At 29.0% G+C, this 16,271-nt stretch overlaps 3 protein-coding genes across 5 annotated transcripts in view; 1 reads left to right on the top strand and 2 right to left on the bottom strand.

Moving 5' to 3' along the window:
- LOC123293411 (scoloptoxin SSD14-like) overlaps window positions 1-16,271 on the bottom strand; it is a 40,044-nt gene that overhangs the window by 1,328 nt on the left and 22,445 nt on the right. For all 3 annotated transcript variants that reach the window (XM_044874227.1, XM_044874226.1, XM_044874228.1), the window contains exons 2-7: window positions 15,997-16,218; window positions 2,779-2,999; window positions 2,504-2,693; window positions 1,680-1,880; window positions 932-1,184; window positions 33-223 (exon numbers count right to left, since the gene is read on the bottom strand). In XM_044874227.1, coding sequence (XP_044730162.1) covers window positions 33-223; window positions 932-1,184; window positions 1,680-1,880; window positions 2,504-2,693; window positions 2,779-2,999; window positions 15,997-16,218 — 1,278 coding nt within the window. The remainder of the gene's footprint in view (window positions 1-32; window positions 224-931; window positions 1,185-1,679; window positions 1,881-2,503; window positions 2,694-2,778; window positions 3,000-15,996; window positions 16,219-16,271) is intronic.
- Window positions 4,111-4,843, bottom strand: LOC123293453 (nuclear protein 1). Its single transcript, XM_044874282.1, has one exon. It carries the CDS (start codon window positions 4,721-4,723, stop codon window positions 4,514-4,516), a length of 210 nt encoding a protein of 69 aa, XP_044730217.1. The 5' UTR covers window positions 4,724-4,843; the 3' UTR covers window positions 4,111-4,513.
- LOC123293444 (protein D2-like) lies at window positions 14,751-15,458 on the top strand. Its single transcript, XM_044874272.1, has one exon. It carries the CDS (start codon window positions 14,854-14,856, stop codon window positions 15,355-15,357), a length of 504 nt encoding a protein of 167 aa, XP_044730207.1. The 5' UTR covers window positions 14,751-14,853; the 3' UTR covers window positions 15,358-15,458.

Genomic DNA, 16,271 nt, shown 5'->3' with positions numbered 1-16,271 from the left:
ATTTAAAATACTACTGAATTTTAATAATTTACTAGATATTAATGGTGCTGGTAACAGAAACAGCATCTCCATTAGGTGCAAGTACTGAAATATGTGCAGTACCATGGTTGTTTTTGGTGTAAGCTTTGGCACCATAATGCTCTGGATCTTGATATGTTCGACTGTCATTTATTTGATGGTAAATTTGTTGAGCATAAGCTTGTGATGTTAAATTTTTGACCATCTAAAAGTTTTAAATAAGATTAATAAACGGCAATGAAAATAATAAATGTCTATCTATATTCACATACGAAGTAATGATTATTTTGGGGAATATGTGTAATACTAAATGGATGAACATTCATAAAACGTACAGACTAAATGTTAGTTACAGCGCGCCACACAACGAAATCTTGCAATTTTTAATTTTAGCAGCTAGACTATAAAAGAATGAAAATGACAATCGAAAATGTCATTATAAACATGGGGTCTGACACAGGAACCGACTTCGCGTTAGTACATTTTTATGGGAACCGTTGAAAAAAAAATGTGGTGTCCGGAAATAGAGTACTTCTGCCCCACTTTATGAGCGTAAATCGAAAAACTTGAGTTCGCAGTAATATGATATCGATGAGTACACTTAGTCAACATATTCCTCAGGCTCCCATAAAAATCTACAGGCGCGGATTCCTGAGTCAAATGCTTTATTTCCTTAATAAATTAGAAGAATTTGAATTTTTAGAAAACATAAATTCAATATTTTGATTAAAAATTAAACTTAGACAAAACTTTTTCTGTAATTGATGGTTTAAATTAATTAATACCGTCAATTTTTAGTTCGAAAAGAAAGGTAATCGTACAATAAAAGTGTAGTAGTTGAATAATTTCCTCAAACATGATAACTGAAATATCATTGTTAATACACTATATCGTAAAAAAATTAATAACTTACCGCTTTTCCATCTTTCAAAAAGTTTAAATCACCCAATTCGGTTCGTTTAGCAAAAGCATATTTAAATGCTTCAATAATTCTATGATATGTAAGTACTCGATCATCAATATCAGCAATACTCTCTTCAGTAAAATTATATTGATTTAATACGTTTAAAATTAATCCTAATAAAACACCACTAGCTGGGGGTGGTACAGTATATAATACGTCATCATCTCGTAATGTTACTTTTATTGGTTCAGTCCACACGGGTCTAAAAAATTAATTAAATATTATAAACAATGTTAATATTACATTTCATTTTTTCGTGGCAGATTTGTAGTGTAGTTACACCTTCGGCTATTTCAATATAGAAAAGTATTTCTTTAACTTATAATTTGTTTGTGTACTAAATTTAAAAAAAAAAGCGTACACTGCAAACAAACATAATAAATGTCGAATAAATTTTATCACAGCATCACTGGTCAAGTGGTTAACACGCTTGCCATAAATCCAAGAGATCCTAGTACGATTCTTGAGCTTTGTGTATTTTTTTCAATTCTCTATTAAGTAAAATTTATTAAACAAATAGACATTCGTTAACAATTAATTAAGGCATGCATGAATCCAAGAGATCCGTGTTTGTATTTTTCAATTTTCTATTCATTAAAATTATTTCGTTTTCTGCTTGACAAAATTGAATAATAGTCTATTTAGCCTAGACTCGTGCTTACAAATCCGCCACTATTTTAATTCAAGTTATTTTTACTCGTATGTATTCAAATCTTCTTCTGTAATAATTCCACCCATTTCTTTTATATCTTCACTCAATATTTTTGATAAAGTTCCATTATTTAAATCATCACCCCCATTTTCAGCAATTATCCTTAGTGTATTGCATATTTTTTTTGGTTTGATTAAACTACCAGCTGGTTTAAATTTATTTGTTTCTTTATCGATAAATAACTCTCTAAAAAATAAAAATACTATACTTATTACATTTTCCAGCACTGATCTGCACATTTACACGCTATCTTTGAAGCCGGTGTATTATAAACAAGTTCAGTAACTCCGGCTTAAGAGATAGTATTTAAACATAGTCTTTAGAGATAGCGTTTAAACTTAACCGAACGAGACCGAATACGATAATATTCACTGATTGAATATTGATGATTTAATTAAGATTTTATACATAGGTAAAGATTGATGCATCAAGTTTACATGGATGTGATATATGTTGCCTATACTATTTGAGTAATCCTTGAGTAATCGCAAGCAGTTATTTTTTGTAATCATCCTGTCATTAAATGATCATTCAATTTATTGGATGATAGAAACTATTATGATGCCAAGTCTTAAATATAAATAAAATTGTAATTAGCTTCGGTTGTGTAAAAAAGAAGCAAAACTTCCGAAAATATTGATCTACAAATGTAGATAACTCAAGATGATAAGATAGAAAATAGTTTCTGCTCCATCTTTAAAAGCACTAGCGCTTGTTGTTACATTATTATAAATTGATTAAACTCAAGGCAGAATATTTAAAATTCAGGCTTGAAGAATAAAATGTAGGTAATCTTTACTGGTTATTACCTTAAAACAGGGTCGTTTCTAACAGATGGACTCTTTGATAACGAAAAATGCTGATGTGCTGTCATATTGTAACCACTTTCACAAATTTTTATTGTTGGCTCAATGATGTCTTTCCATGGTAATTTACCAAATCGTTTATAAGCCGCCCAATATCCTCGCAATTCTCCAGGAACTGCTACTGCTAATGGCCCTGTAAAGTATACATTAATAAAAGCCATGCAATGGTCCAAAGAGACCAAATTTGTAAAGAAAAATTCTTATCATTTTGAACTTACCAACTTTAGATTTTTGTGAATCACCATTGAACATATTTAATGATGAATTTAATGGTGCCTTTTCTCGAGCATTCAAAACAACCGCTTCTCTTGTTTCATTTATATAAACAGTCATAAAAAATCCACCCCCTAAACCCATACTTTGCATATTAACTACCCCATTACAAAATAATGCAGCTAATGTTGCATCCATAGCTGATCCATTTTTGGCAAGTATGTCTCTGCAACAACAACAAGAAAAACCATGACTTTTTTGAATAGTCTATCATATGAGGATGAGCTTATGTATAGCAGAAAAAAACCGTCCGCATATTCTGTTAACTTAGCATTCGAGATAAATAATGTATGAGGGTGCCAAATTTACAAAGAAAAATCGTAGGGCTATGAACCGTACGTTAATTGGAAGGGGAAAGTAGTACTCGCTAATGGTCATCGCACATTATTTTGTATCAATTTCTAGCCACGGTAATAATAATAATATTATTAAGAATATGTGTAAATACATGCCCCAAAAGTATTTACTTTTGAACTCTACCAGGACTCATTTTGAGGGCACAGAAGTGAACTCGAGGATGCGCTACTCCTTTACTCTAAGGCTGAAGTGTTAAAAGGAAAAAAAATTAAATATCTATCCCGTCGTACGGTGTAACGCTCCTTTTATGAAAACAGTAAACTGTTTTAGAAGTTGTTTATCTAAAATTATTACAAATAAAGGAAAATGAAAGAAACCGTTCGCATTTTGCTAAACAATTAATTGTTAATTATTGAAATTCTCCGTATAAAATTAACTTAAACAATTTAATAAATAGGCAACTTGTACTACGTATCTGTTATTGCAGTATATGTTATACAAATGTTTATACGTAACAAAGTTACGAACTGTCATGTATGGTAATTATTTGAATTTTTTTGTTTAATAAAGAAATAAATTATACATAAAAGTCAGCATAGTACGAATTTTATTAAAATAATTAACAGTGATTAACCGATTTTTGTAACTATTAATATACCTAACACATATTTTTTCATTATCAGTTTGTTTTAAAATCCACCTACCCTCAATTATACATTGTCTACAAAACAAAAAAAAATAGGTCACGGTCATATACCTGACAAAGAATTAATGACATCACAGTAGAAACACCTGTAAAGTTTAGTTTTCATCAGATTTTACAGTAGATTCTATATCTAGGCCCGAGGGTTCATCAAATACTGCAAAGGATAAGGATTGAAAGATATAAAATACAATTCGTATTTAAAAAAAAAAATTGTTTTACTTAATTATTATTCAGTATTACAAATAATTTATAAATTATTAAAAAAAATAATATAAATTAACACAGACTTTTGAACAAATCATTATATTTATAATGAAATAAAGGAACACAAAAACAGTTGACCAATAAAGTATCACAGATTGAATATTCTCGAAGCACCCATAGTAACCTTCATCGGCAACAACTGTAACGGTGTCCGCTCTGGGTTGATGTTATCACCTTGATTTGAATGCGCATGTATATTGTATATATAGAAAACCAATATAATAGACAGAGAGAACATCTGTGTTAAAATAATAAATGCGAATAATATTTTCAATAACCTTGAGGGTATAAATCAATTTGATAATTTACACAAAAACAATATTATCATCATTGTCCAAAAATCACAAATACCATATAAGAGTAATAAATATAATCGTCTTTAAATTTTCACACACTTTTCATTATGCTGGTGGTTAATTTTTTGCTGGTGGCACTACTTTCTTGTTATGTTCAGTATTCATTAATTTTGTTAAAATCTTTCTAGAATGTCCACTTGGATCATAATGATTTGTATGTTCACTTGCTTCTTTTTTGCTACGTTGTTTTCCACTATGGCCTGAATGTATATGCTTATCAATTTCAAAATTATAATGTTCGTATTCGTCAAAATGAGATTCGGACATATTTATTATTTGGAAAAAATAAATTCACTTGAATATTACTTTTAAAGTAAAATCACACACTTTGCAACGAGTTTCGTTTATGTTGACTGACTTATTTTACTGATTGTAATTTTGTTATTGTACCTACTGGTTTATTTATACATTTTATGACACATGCGCACTATGATCATACTGCGATTCTTTTATTATTGTTTGAAAAAAAAAAACAAAGGAACCTGAATCAAACTAAAGAAAGAAGATACCATGTTCAAATTGAATATTATTTTTACATCAGCAATATTTTCTGTTATTAAATTAATTTATTTATCTGCAATTTTTGTTACAAATGTTATCTTGTATTAAAAAAAATTCTAAATAGGTTTTAAATATTGTTTTTCTAGAACATTCTAGATTTTGCTTGAACTTGTTCCTTGCAGGAAGAAAGAAGTACATACACATATTTGCATAAAACAATATATATCTATCCTTCAATCTTCATAGTTTTTATTTACAAGACTCGATAAAAATTGCTTTTTATTATTTCCTAAAGTAAGCACGTGGAAATTTCCAAGGGAAGGTAACAAATTAAGACGTAATAATGAATTAAATGACCAAATAAACAGCTTTTACTTTTTATTTTGTTTATTATGATGTCATTTTCCTACAACGCATAAATCCTCCTTCCTACAACGCATCCCTTAGGAGTTATTCTATCACTTAGTTATGCCTAGCCTAATATTTTTCATATATGAAAATTCTCGAAAGTGTCAAATTCTCTTTTCGGTTAGATTTTATGGCAATTTTCAGGGTGTTTTTTAATTTGTTATTCAATTAATTATCTTCCTGGTGAATTATTTTTATTTCTAAGAATATAATCTAAATTTTAGATCGTTTATATTTTCCAATCAATTTTAAACGTAAAGAAATTCTCAATTTGGATGATAATGAGACTCAAGAGCATAGTTTTTTTTCTGTAAGATTATATTATCACCTTGAAAAATATTTCATACTTCTTAGATAAGTTTTTATTCTCAATTTCGAACGAAATTTAGAGATTACGAACAATTTAAAGAACATAAATTTCAGTATTAATTTCTGTATAAAGAAAATATTTTGCAATAAAATAAATTTCAAAATAGGCATAATTACAGCTACATATTTTTTATATTTCATAATTTTGTACAAATAAATCACGTTGAATTAACATATGACAAAGTAATGTCGCTTAATTTTTCTATAATTATAATAAGGGCGGAATAATTTTTTTTATTAACACCTTATAATAAAACTTGGCAAGTGTTACCAGAAAAATGTCTACAAAAACCACCGATGAGTGAGGTTCAAGTAGTTCAAAAACCCAGAGGGAATTTTTACTGGATTTAAAAACTCTGAAGTGATAATGAAACACACGTATTTGTTTAATTTGTATAACTTGCAGATATGTAATATTTATCAAGGTATACTAAGTTTTGTCCCAAGTTTGTCCCAATATTGATGCTACGAACAAAATTTTGGTTTAGGTGTTCATAAAATCACCTGAGTAGTCCATTTCCAGTTGTCTGTCTTTGTGCCTGTCAACACGATATCTCATAAAAGAAAACAGATATTAAGCTGAAACCACGTAAAAAGTGAGCAACATAAATTAAGGTCTTGGGCTCGCAGGACCTATCTTGTAAACCGTTAGAAACATCCCTGTTTACCCGTGAGGGCGCAACTTAGAACAAAACTTTGATGTTCATTTTCTCCAAAACTATTAAAGATAAGGAGTTTAAAATTTGCACGTAGCTTTAACATTTTGCTTAATTGTTTTTAAGTGGTTTAATTTTTAACTTTTTTTTATGTATCGTAGATTTTGCTAAAAGTGTAAAAAATCTCTGAGAAGAAAATATTTCTTTAAAATAAATGAATTTTAACAACTTAATAACTTAATAAAACACTACAAATGGTAACGAGGTCGGTCTATTTCGATAAAAATAATGTTATTTTTACATTGATAATGTGAATCATTGAGTAGATAATGAAAATTATTATTGTTTAAACAAGTGTAAATGATTATGATAAAATGTTATTTTAATTCGGATCGTTGGTTCAGTGAAAGAATGCTCGCCTGCAATGCCTGAAAAAATATCCGTAAATAAGGATCAATAGTTTGTTGGACGAAAATCTAGTAAACTTTCTTCACCCGTTTCCCCGTTTAGGAGCTACAATGCCACAGACGAATCGATTAGACATGATTTTGTGTGTCGGGGATTTTTTTCAATTTTTAATTTATATGATTTTGATAACATAACAATAAAAGTGTCTATTATTATTATAAAACAAGAGAAAAGAGAAAATTGACTGAGTTAATTGTTAAAATATCATGACAGTGTTGATTACGCAATCGTTTGTTTTTTTAGGTCATGTAAGTAATGAAAGATAGCCACCCTTACATGTCACACACACACATATAACTGATATTCTCATATAATACATATAGTTTGCTCCTAATTTGCACCCTCATGGGTAAACAGTGATGTTAACGAAAAAATGTTTCAAACAAATGTTGTTTATTTTTTTATAAGGAACATTTTTTACATTTACTTTTGTTCTATCTCTGGCGGTTTACAAGATAAAATTGACCTAAGCACGCTATAAAAACTTCAGACAGACTGCAGACATTCAGACGGACAGCCGGAAATGGATTTTATATACACCTATACCAAAATTATGTCTCTAATATCAATATTTTTAATCGTTACAAAGTTAATTGGGACTAAACTTAGTATACCGTCATATATTTCATATATAACATACATAATATTATAAAACACAAAACATATAATAAATAAGATTGATTATTTTTGAACTTCGTTTTATGTTTTCAGTGTTTATACAGGACAGTTCATTTTATTTTATCAGATCGAATATTTTAAAGAACAATGGATCTATTATATTATACAAGGTGTTCAAAAAATTTGAGTCCCTCCACCTGAATTTTAGAAAATAACAACTGAGAAAAAATAATTATTACAAAAATGTTAGGCGTTCGCTCTTACACAAATCAATGGTGGCCTTGGATTTGACCTTAACTTTATCCTGAAGGTCAATTCTAAGCTCAAGTCGATTTTTTTAAAATGATTATTTATTCAGTTCTTGAATATAAGAATTTTCATAGTATTTTGGACGAAATTAATGGAAAAGCAACATGATGTGCTCCAAAACAAAAGTTCGATACGATTTTAATTACTCAAAGTTATTAAATTGTATTGTTGAACAGAAATGTTACATTTAGACTAGAAGTGTTTGAAGAAAGATGTCTATATGTTCCCCATTTATGTGAGATTTTTTTGCCTTTCAACCTTTTTAAAATATTTCTTACGTCTGAGAAACTCCATGATAATCTTTAATTGAAAAAAAAAAAATTACTCTAAAATTAGATTTGTAAATCACCCTATTTGCACACGTAGGCGATTTGAAAATTTTTTCTCTTCTATCAAATAAAAAATTACATTCTAATCAGTTAATTTAAAAATATTTGCTTTGTTATTAAAATGAATTAATTATAAAACATATATTATGATACGTCAAAATTAAAAACATTAATAAATAATTACATCAAATAAAAAATAGTAATCAAATAAATAAGTGATTAATAATATTTAAAAATAATTTTATAAACAGTTGGAGAATAAATTTTAATATTTTTAAATAAAATAATTTATGTTAATTTTGTATATAGTTATTATTATTATTTTTTTTTTAAAGGAAATAATTTTAATAAATATTATTATTATTTATTTATTTTTTTTTAAAGATTTAATGAGGTTAATGTTTTCTTAATAAAAGGACTAAAAACAATATGAAGTAAAATTTAATGGACTTGTTAAAATAATAAATTTTTTGATATTTCCAGTTTAAACTCCCGAACCAAAAACAGAGGTGTTATAAGTTTGACCACTATGTGTGTGTGTGTTTGTCTGTCTGTCTGCCTGTGGCATCGTAATGCCTAAACGAAAATGAACCGATTTTGATTTTTTTTGTTTCCTCGGAAAAGTAATTTAACGGAGAGTGTTTTTAGCTATGTTTCAAGTGCGAGTTTAGGGTTCAGTATCCGAAACAACTAAAATATAGGCGATGACATTAAAAATCGGTTCAGCTTGCAGAAGGCTTTAAGGAAAAAGGTAATTTAATAGAGAGTTATCTTAGATATAGATACAGTTGAACCGATTTCGCTAATTCTTTTTTTATAATAGAATACCTTGAAGTACCAGGATGGTTCTTACGGAGAGAAAAATTTAAAAAATTGGCTGAAAAATTAAATAAAACAACACTTTTCTATATTCCCATACAGAAGACCTGGTGTTCCGAATAAAGAATCGACTGTTAGGCGGTACGAAGTTTGCCGTGTCAGCTAATCTATAATATTAATAACATTACATTAGGTAATTTTGTTTTTTGATTTATTAAAATTACCCGTGAAAAAAAAAAACTAGTTTTTGAAGCATTAATACCAGCCCGAGTGTTGTATTTCAAGATCAAGGTCTTATAATAATAATAATACCGTTTTGTCATGATAGGGTAGGATTTGTGAAATCAAACTGAAAGTTTTGTATTATTAACTTCCTGATAGAAAGTTGTTGTTTTAATCCCGAAAAATGAAATCGAAAATTTTATGAAATCTCAGGTTTACATTCATCTTTGATGTAGCTTTCATGACTTTAATAATTTATTCGATCAATTTTAAATTTTCACTAATAGTAGGAGAAATTTGTTTACTACAATTGTGAGAGGGGGGGGGGCGGTCGAATAGCTGGAGAGAATGTATTTTTTACCCCGACTATACAATGACTAGGGTTATGTGTTTGAACGTTAAATAATTATGAACTCTAAGTTTATGACCCTATGCAAAGTTGTGTAAAATGAATTCTGAATATAATACATAATTTACTGAATCAGAAGGCTATTGATCTGATCTTCATCGACCATAACCACCAGGCTTGTTTAAATTGGTTTAAGTTTTTTATATTACGCTTACACAACTTTCTCTTCAGCATCAATAATATTAATATCGATCATAGCAATATTGTTTTCAAATTTTAATGGTCAGTGGCGAATCTATAATATTGGCGCCCACAATTTGTGCTACATAAATGACACAAATATCAAACAGAAACATAAAATAATTAAAAATTATGACATATTTTACAAAATTTACAAATATAATGGGGTGGGAGGATATTCATTGAATAATTTATAAGAGTAAAAGGAGATAAAAAACGCCAGAGTTTATTGTTTCTGTTTTACGCCGAAAACATAGTTTCTGTTTTGTGCCTCAAATTCGGTGGGGTTTGTGGCGGATGCCCACATTGCCACGTCTTAGTAACGGCCCTGAATAAAGGAGTAACAAGCTTTAAAATTTTTTCCAAAAATTTAAAAAGTAGATGGTATCAAATGTGTTTGTGGCTTGGAGTAATTGTCTTATAATTACCAATTCCATGAAGTACCAGAGCAATAACATTAAGTAGGTGTGAAAAGGATTCAAAAATTGATTGGTTTCTAGAACATTTATTTTAAAATCGTATAGCCTACTAAGTTACTTAGCCTACCTAGCCCTACATTTCGATTAATTAACCAATAGATAAGCTGAAACTTCATTCATCAAGTTACCGTCAATGACTTTGGTTACCAAGCAGATAAACTTAGAAAATGTTGTTGCATTTTTATAGATTATTTTATAAAATCGAACTTTCAATTTATGTTTATTTTAAATGAGAAATTTTCCGTTAATAAATAAAGCTAAAGATCAGTGGGGTATTGTCTGTTTTAAAACTAAAGATCAGTGGGGTATTTTCTGTTTTATTAACTACAATGTAAGATTAAACAAAATTTAAAAATCCTCCGAACCTCTCCCCTAGATTTTCTTGAAGCGCTGAATAAATTAAATCCCCTATCAAAAAATCAAAATCGAAAGCGATTCATCCGTTTAGGAAGTACGATGCCACAGCCAGACACACAGTTAGACATGCCAAACTTTTAACAACCCCCTTTTTCGTTTAGGGGGGGGGGGGTGTAGGTTTTAGAAAAAAGAAACAAAATCAAATAAGCTATTCTATCTATAAGCTTTGGGACTGGTCAATAACTTACTGAATATAAAATTTACTGGGAAAATTACTTTTCCATGACAACTCGTGGCTTTTAAATAGAATTGCGATAGTAGGCTTAAAATGGTTTTCAGCAGGCGTTGAATAAAAAGATAGATACTAAAAACCATAGTAATTTACAACAATAGTATTCAAATCTACGAAACAAGTGAAGTTTAATAAACAAGTGAAATTTACAAAATTTAAAAAACATCCGACGAAGTTTTTCGGGTACGGAACCCTAAACTCGCACTTGAAACATAGCTATAAGAATATTTGGTTTGAACGTCGATCGGCAAACCCTTGCGTTCTTAGAATGTATTATGTTGTTTAGTTATGTGTATGAAGGGACATAAATTTCGATTAATGAACCAATAGATAAGCTGAAACTTCATTCATAAAAAATATATAACAAGTCAATTAAAAAATTGTGATGAGTAATTAAAATTAATAAAATGTGACTTATTTTGTTGACTGCATGACGCTTTTTTTGCTGGTTACATATTATTAAAATATATTGAATGTCGAGTAAGTTGACGATTATTGGTGACAAAGTATTTTCATGTGGTACCGCAAAAAAAGAATAGCTAGTCAAAAGTATATCAAAGGAAAATTTTACTAACACAAATAATGTTTCTCTGTGAAAAATCAACGAATTTGGAACCTTAAGAGCTCATTGCTAAAAAAATTTCCCTTGTAGGTAACGCAGCTCCTACGCTACGATTTTTTTTCATATTTTAATTCGCGATTCGATGAGACAAAGGATCGTATTTACTATTATCAAGTGAGATAGTGAGCGCAAAGAAGGTAGACAACTCGATAATTAGTAAGCAAAAAATCGTAAGGAAAACAAATCAGCGAAAAAATTAAAATTAAAAGTAATCGTATGAGTGTATGACTACTTATTGCTAAATTGCTAAAAAAATTTCCCTTGTAGGTAACGCAGCTCCTGCGCTACGAATTTTTTTCATATTTTAATTCGCGATTCGATGAGACAAAGGATCGTAATTACTATTATCAAGTGAGATAGTGAGCGCAAAGAAGGTAGACAACTCGATAATTAGTAAGCAAAAAATCGTAAGGAAAACAAATCAGCGAAAAAATTAAAATTAGAAGTAATCGTATGAGTGTATGACTATATTTTTTAAGTCAAACCATTACGGAAGTAGATGGGTGTTGGTCGATTTTAATTCCTATCTTATACCATAATATGAATTAAGTAAATTGTACAGAGTTCGTTTAACGTAAAAAAAAATCAGATTAAATGTCTTTTCCTGATGAAAATTTAAAAATGAATGATATGCCCTAAAAATTTTTATGTATGTAGGTTAGAAGTTTTAATATTGGTCAAAATTTTAAAATAAGCTAATTAGCAAATGTCTATTTTAAATTTCTATTTCATTCATTATTTTAGAATATTCTCTTTTGAGTAGCATTTGGATCATTGCCAAATGGAAAAAAAAGGAACCTTGTGAATTATATAGAGTCAGATATTAGTTCCAAAAGTATTTGATGAGAACATAGCAAATTCGAAAGGTAGTGGAACCAAAAATTTATTACTAAAATCCATCACAAACAGATTTTAGACCAAACATATACAACTTTTAGAGTGCTTCGTATTAATTAGAGATATTGTTGCGAAGGTTTTGTTTGATAATTTTCATAACCAGTAAGCTTAAAATTGGTGGATATTCATTTAGACCATTGATTGGCGACCTAAACAAGCTATGGAAATTTTTGTAGAACAAAAGTTGCTAGCCTCGGCCTTAACAACAGCCTTTAAAATTTTCTGCCGTTTTTAAATGACTCTTAGATACTATGCCTGGCCAGTGATCTTAGACAGGTATGCTTTAAAAAATAATGAAAATATTTATAAAGTTAAAAAAATTTTGAATAACTTATTTTCAAAAAAACAAATAAATAGAATTTTTTTAACTTCAAGGGCATTTAAATAGTATAAACTAAAATTGATTTTTTTTATTCATATTGCATAACATGCGACAGGGCTGTGTGGCTTTTACGATATCAAAAATCGCAAAAACATAATTTGCGCAAATTGTATAATATTTATGTGGTGTTAACAATTAACCACACATACAGTACTATATTATAAACAAATGTAATGTAGACAATTCCAAAAAGAAACAAACAATATCGTTCTATAGTAAAATATATGCAATAGAACATACGTGACAATTCTAGAATTTACTAGACTGTATGGTAACAATTACAAGTATGTAATTTGTAAGTATTATAGTAAAAAAAGCTTAACAATAAAAATTCGTATATATTTGAGTATAGACAGTTCAATTTTTTATTACACAAATTCGATTACGTTAAGCGTACAAAAATTTAGCTTTCTTATTATACCTAATAAACAATATTAACTTTTCAAAAATTTCCACTCGATTGTCTGTATATTCACGTTTGAGCGCTGTCTTTGAATAGACTCAATATTTACCCAACCCTATACACCTACTAATTAATGAAACGTAAAAGAAAAGCTAATAATTTTTTTAATCACCTTATCAGCGCTGATAGTCATAATAATAAGTTAATTTTAATTTTTTAAGTAGAAAATTTTTTAGTTAGAATAAACTTCAAATTGTAAGCTTTTATTAAACCCAGAACTATAATATTGTGAACATGTCAAGGAGCCCTACACAGTTTTAATGGGCCAAAAGTTTGGAACGAATTGTTTTTGAGATGTTTGTGATCAGAGATGAAACATAGACAATAAGGTGTAACAAGACGACAAGGTGTAATTTTTACCTGTTGAGAAAAAACACCAAAATATTTGTAATCTTTAAATATCTGAAGGGATGCAATTTTCCTGTAACATATATAACGCCTTAGCTATTGGGTTTTGAACAAAAATATTCACTTTCGCATTAAAGTTGTGAAAGAATACGTTCTTAAACTATGACCATTTAGTCATGGCACCCTGTATACACCATCCTGCTCCCATTCCCATTCTGACTATCTGGTTGGCAACATCGTTGTCGTTGAATAATACACCAGTTGCATAACAGCTAATGGTGTTATATTTTCAATGAAAGGTTGCAGTTGAAACCCATTCATTCTGACTAATAGTTTGGAATGGGTTTAATAACATTGAATGGTTCGGTTAGTTCCTATACAATTCAATTTTTCAACCAGAGATATACATTCATTGTCTGACCTAGCCAATATATTCCCGATATATTCTATAAGGAAAGGAAAATCGATTGTTGAACGTGGCACATGCGTAATGAACTAAATAGTTCAAGAGATGGTACATCGATAGGTATAACTATCATGAGCTCTCGAGTGTTTTGAACCTTTGACGAGGATAAAATTTCGCTTTAGGGGAAAAGCATTAATGTTGATATTAAAAATGCAAATGTAGAGCCTTTCGCCAAAGAGTGAAAGGCAGAAATTTATTTACATAAGAACTAATTGAGCTATAGTCCAGGGCGGCAAAATCTTTGGGCGGCCAAAAAAATTTAATATGAAAAAATTAAAAAGCGTTTCCTAAGCAAATAAGGCGCCCAATTTAATTTAGCCTTGGTCGGTTTTGAATCTAAATAATATTCAGAGGCGAGAAAATGTTAAAATTTATTGTTATGAGAAATTGAATGGAAAGTATACTTTCAAGATGTTTCACATTATGCCGAATCTATTTAATTTATACGATAACTATTTTCTATGCAATATTAAATTCGAACAATAAAATTAATTCTGCTACTTATTTTATTATTATTTGGTTGATTGCAAGGTTTAATCTAAATCAAAAAATACACCAAAAGAGAAATAAAAACCTTGTTAAATATTAAAATGCGTCGAAGTGGCCTACAGCTCCGGTACTAAGAATCTAATACACCGGTTTGGCATTGACAGTTTGTTTACTTCAAATTGTGTAACCATAGCGTTGTTTACAATTTTATTCATCAATAAAATTATTATTTTCTAAAAAAACATAATATTTTGTGATGTAAGATTTTTGTATAGATATTTGTTTTATACCTTTTCTTCCAAAATAGAATAAGCATGGAAAAATTAGAAATTGTTCCTGCAATTATTCCAAAAACACCAGACAAAGTTTTAGAAGTAAAATATCCCGGTAATGTAAAAGTTGATAACGGTAATCAATTAACCGTTGATCAAACATCAAAACCACCAACCGTTGAATGGGAGGCAAAAGAAGATGCATTTTATACATTATTAATGATTGATCCCGATGCACCAAGTCGTTCAAACCCAAAAAAAGCGGAATGGCAACATTGGTTAATTGGTAATATACCTGGTAAAAATGTAAAAGCTGGTGATGTTATAATCGATTATAATGGACCAACGCCACCAAAAAATTCTGGTTTACATCGTTATATTTTTTTAGTTTATGAACAACCAACTGGTAAGATTAGTTTTAAAGAGAAGAAAATTCCAAAAGATTCTTCGGAAGGTCGTGCAAATTTTTCTATTAAAGATTTTTCAAGTAAATATAAGTTAAATACACCAATTGCTGGTAATGTTTGTCAAGTAGAACGTAGTTAATTGTGCTTAAAATTTGGATTCCGAATCATAACGATTCTGTCAATGCTTTTTGTACGATTATATATATTAATTAAATAATAAATTAGATTTAGCCAATTAAATATTTTTGAAATTTATTTATTATCCAAGAAAAGTATTCTAATATTTCAAATTGATTTACACATTAATTACAATTTGCGGAGAAAAGTATAAGGATTTGGGTCACTCCTCTTCGATTTTTGTAAATACACTAGACAATAGGGAATATTCATGTATTTTTTTAATATTTTTAATTCATTGTTAACACCGTTATAACATATTAAAAAAATATAAATACTGTTTAAAAATGCGTTAATTAAGTGTAAAAAATGTCACGTCCGTATAAAAATTTGAATTTTCGTTTTAGAAATTTTTAAATGCCTTCACTGAATTTGTACTTTTTTAAGTAATTAAAAAGATATTAATTACTAAAATAATGATTTAGTTGAAATGTCCAGTCATTAAAGTTACGGAAGAAAAATATTTGAACCAAATTTAAATTTCATGAATATTCCCTATTATTTGTTGATTTAAAATATCATTTTGAAGGATAACTACCTATTTATGGTGGAATGAAAACCATGCACTAAGAAATCACAAAAACAGTATAAATAAAATTACCTGCCAATTCTTGCACATAGTATAGAATCTGCACACACTGCAGCTCTTCTAAATTCTTGTAATTTGGATGCTGATGCTGGTAATTCCTGTTCAGGATTTGGTGGTTTTAATCCTCCAAATTGTTTTTGAGCTAAACCACTCCAAACAATGTATCCAACAAAACAGGCGCATAATATTAATAAGATACTTATCACAGTAACATGTGTTTTCGTCAATCGTGGCCTAGAAAATAAGAAAATCGAATTAATATAAAAGTGTATGAGGAAGAAGCTCAA

The sequence above is a fragment of the Chrysoperla carnea genome, chromosome 2, assembly GCF_905475395.1.
Source record: "Chrysoperla carnea chromosome 2, inChrCarn1.1, whole genome shotgun sequence".
NCBI classification, from domain to species: domain Eukaryota; kingdom Metazoa; phylum Arthropoda; class Insecta; order Neuroptera; family Chrysopidae; genus Chrysoperla; species Chrysoperla carnea.
The sequence above is the reverse complement of the archived record's forward strand: the minus strand, read 5'-3'. Positions and strand labels throughout refer to the sequence as shown.